The sequence below is a fragment of the Tachysurus fulvidraco genome, unplaced genomic scaffold, assembly GCF_022655615.1.
Source record: "Tachysurus fulvidraco isolate hzauxx_2018 unplaced genomic scaffold, HZAU_PFXX_2.0 HiC_scaffold_325_np12, whole genome shotgun sequence".
In the NCBI taxonomy this organism is placed as follows: domain Eukaryota; kingdom Metazoa; phylum Chordata; class Actinopteri; order Siluriformes; family Bagridae; genus Tachysurus; species Tachysurus fulvidraco.
Window position 1 is genome coordinate 1 of NW_025927064.1, and position 2940 is coordinate 2940.

At 37.3% G+C, this 2940-nt stretch overlaps 1 protein-coding gene across 1 annotated transcript; it reads left to right on the forward strand.

Annotated features, from left to right (window-relative positions):
* The first annotated feature begins 965 nt into the window (after positions 1 to 965).
* On the forward strand, positions 966 to 2144 carry LOC125140545 (secreted Ly-6/uPAR domain-containing protein 2-like). Its single transcript, XM_047809749.1, has 4 exons — positions 966 to 1106; positions 1255 to 1307; positions 1503 to 1610; positions 1899 to 2144. The coding sequence occupies exons 2-4, from the start codon at positions 1259 to 1261 to the stop codon at positions 2012 to 2014; spliced, it is 273 nt and encodes a 90-aa protein (XP_047665705.1). The 5' UTR covers positions 966 to 1106; positions 1255 to 1258; the 3' UTR covers positions 2015 to 2144.
* The last annotated feature ends 796 nt before the right edge of the window (positions 2145 to 2940 follow it).

Below are 2940 nucleotides of genomic sequence, written 5' to 3' on the forward strand. Positions count from 1 at the left end.
TAGCAGGCTACAGTTAGTGCATAATGCAGCTGCCAGAGTTCTTACCAGATCGAGAAAAAATAAACATATATCACCCATTTTATCATTCCTGCATTGCCTACCTGTTAAGTTTAGAATGGATGACAAACTATTCCAATTTAATTACAATGCTCTAATCGGTTTATCTCCCATATACCTAACCAGTCACACTCTTTGAGTTCACAAAACTCTGGACTTCTGGTAGTTCCCAGAATACCAAAGTCTACATGAGGCAGTGGAGCATGTTTGTATTTAGCTCCTAAACGTTGCAACAGCTTTCTGGACATTGTTCGAGGTTCAGACACACTGTCCCAGTTTAAATGTAGGTTACTGACATATCCCTTTATCCAGGCATACACATAGTACATCCTATAAGCTTGGGCTCCAGTACATCTGATCAAATGCACATTATCATCTAGTGCTTGCTAATGTTATGAACAGCAGCTATGCTAATTTCTCTCCACTTGCTTCATAGATTTATAGGAGTGTAAAGATTTGTATTTATGCCTCATGGTGTTTATTCCTAATATCACTTCAGGGAGCCTTTCCTTGCCATCAACACCTTTAGCTTGCTCATTTAGATTTTTAAATCTGCTTAATTTCTTTCTATAAAGCTGATTCCTGACAAAGTCCAGTGTTAAAAGTGCTACACAATTAAAATTGAATTAATGTGAAATAAATAATTAACATTAGAGAAACTCACGACTAGGAGGGTGGGAACTTTCAATAGGTGTGCATTCAAAGACAAGTACAGTCACGATTAGCTCTGTTTTATCTACATATTCTTAGGCTAATCTTCAGCGTGCACACATTTCTGAACAAATATATAGATTAGTAAATATTTACATTTTCCTATTTCTAAAATGTATTTAACACTTTGCCCCCTCAGGTACACCACCCCATGCTAAACTAACAATTAGAAAGAATAAATATTATAAATCACAGGACTAGAGAAGCATGTGACCAGGAGGGTGGGAACCTGACCAAGAGGCTCATTTAAAAGAGGAATGATGAACCTGTGGGATGTAGAACAGGTGCACAGTTCAAGCTCAGAGACTAATTTCATACTGTAGTGTGTAACGCTCAAGGTAAGTTCTTCTGCCATGCATTTGCATTGGTTATGACAGAATGTGTTTTTAGATTTTCTTATATAATACAATATACAGCTAGGTATGAGCAACATTAGCAAAGCTTTCACAGTGTTCCATCTGATGGAGCTGCTGAAATTAATTTCAGAATCATGAAGATGCTGCTTGTGACTCTGGCTCTTGCCCTTCTGCTGACCAGTGGTGAGTGACCTGTGCTTCAAGTTCATTTAAAGTCAAGGCCTATTGTCTTGACTCTGAAAATGGTTCAAACTAAAACTTCAACGGATCTTGAAATTAGGAAAGAATGTTAGTTTAAAAATCGAGAAAAAATCTACTACATTTTCAGTAAAATAAACATTGTATCTCTAAAACCTTTATTGTGTCTGGTCTCCACAGGTTCTGCCCTTAAATGTCACAAGTGTACTCCTGATGGAAAATGTTCTATTGTAACCTGTACCAGTGGTCAAGACACCTGTGTTGCCACAAGGGTGTTTACCCCCAGTGGTACGTCTAATGTTACACTGAAAGATTTTATTGTTTTCTTTTTTTGCCAGACCTGTTAACGTTCAACATACCATCAGGTTCTCTGTAATAGGTGTGTGTGTGTGTGTGTGTGTGTGTGTGTGTGTGTGTGTGTGTGTGTGTGTGTGTGTGTGTGTGTGTGTGTGTGTGTGAAACTATTTAAAAATAAAAGTCTCCCAGCTTTTTCAAATGTTTTAATGACATTAATGATTTTTGAACTGGTTTGCTATAGAATGTCTACTTATATCTTTCTTCTCTTAACTCCCTCAGGTTCATTTGTTGGAAAGAGATGCTTAACACGGGCTCAGTGTTTGCAGTTGCAGAAAACTAACAAATTTCCTGTTGCATGCTGTGGGACGGACCTTTGCAATAAAGTTGTTCCCTGAAAATCTCATAGGAAGTATCATGATTAATGATCTACATGAATGCAGTTTTCCTGTTCATTTTGTATTCCGCAGCTTTACCTGTACATGGGATTAGTCAAAATGTTCTGCGTATAAGTGTGAAAGTGATGTGCCGTGGAAATAAAATTATTTTGGCAAAAACACAACTCTGTGCAATTGAGAAAATGAAGATTTTACAAGTGTGTTAATACACTCACTGTCCACTTCAATAGGAACACCTGTACCTGTAATAGGAAAACATTTTCCTCTCGTCTTTTTTCATCAACAATAATGCATGTTAATTTAATCTTAGTCAGCGTTTTGGACAGTGGTGCAGACTTGTCATCGTCTCGAACATAAACATAAATGAAACATTCATGAAGATATCTAATCAGCCAATCATATGGCAGCAGCACAATGCACAAAAAACTATGCCTAAAGTTCCACAAGTCCAACTTATAAACTATATAAACTTATCACTACAGATATTTCAGTGTTTGTTAGATCCCATTCCAGAGAATCTACCGAAAGAAGAGTTACATACAGCTGGAGAACTTCTGGCTCAATATTATTACCTCCTTTGTTAACTTTAGGTCACATCCCTAAACCCCTCATGTCAGCTGTTATTAGGCCTCTTATTAAGAAACCAAAACTAGATCCAAATGAACTATCAAGTTACAGACCCATTTCTAACCTGCTGTTTAAGTACAGCATATTAGGAAAGGTTGTGTCTGTTCAGTTATGCTCCTTCTTACAGGAGAACAATATCTTTGAAGAATTCCAGTCAGGTTTCAGGACCCATCATAGCACAGAAACAATGTCAAAATGACTTGTTCTTAGCCTTGGGACCAAGAGTGCACCTGAAAATAAGTTCTACTTAATCTTAGTGATGCATTCAACACTATAGCTCGTGACATTCTAATAGACCG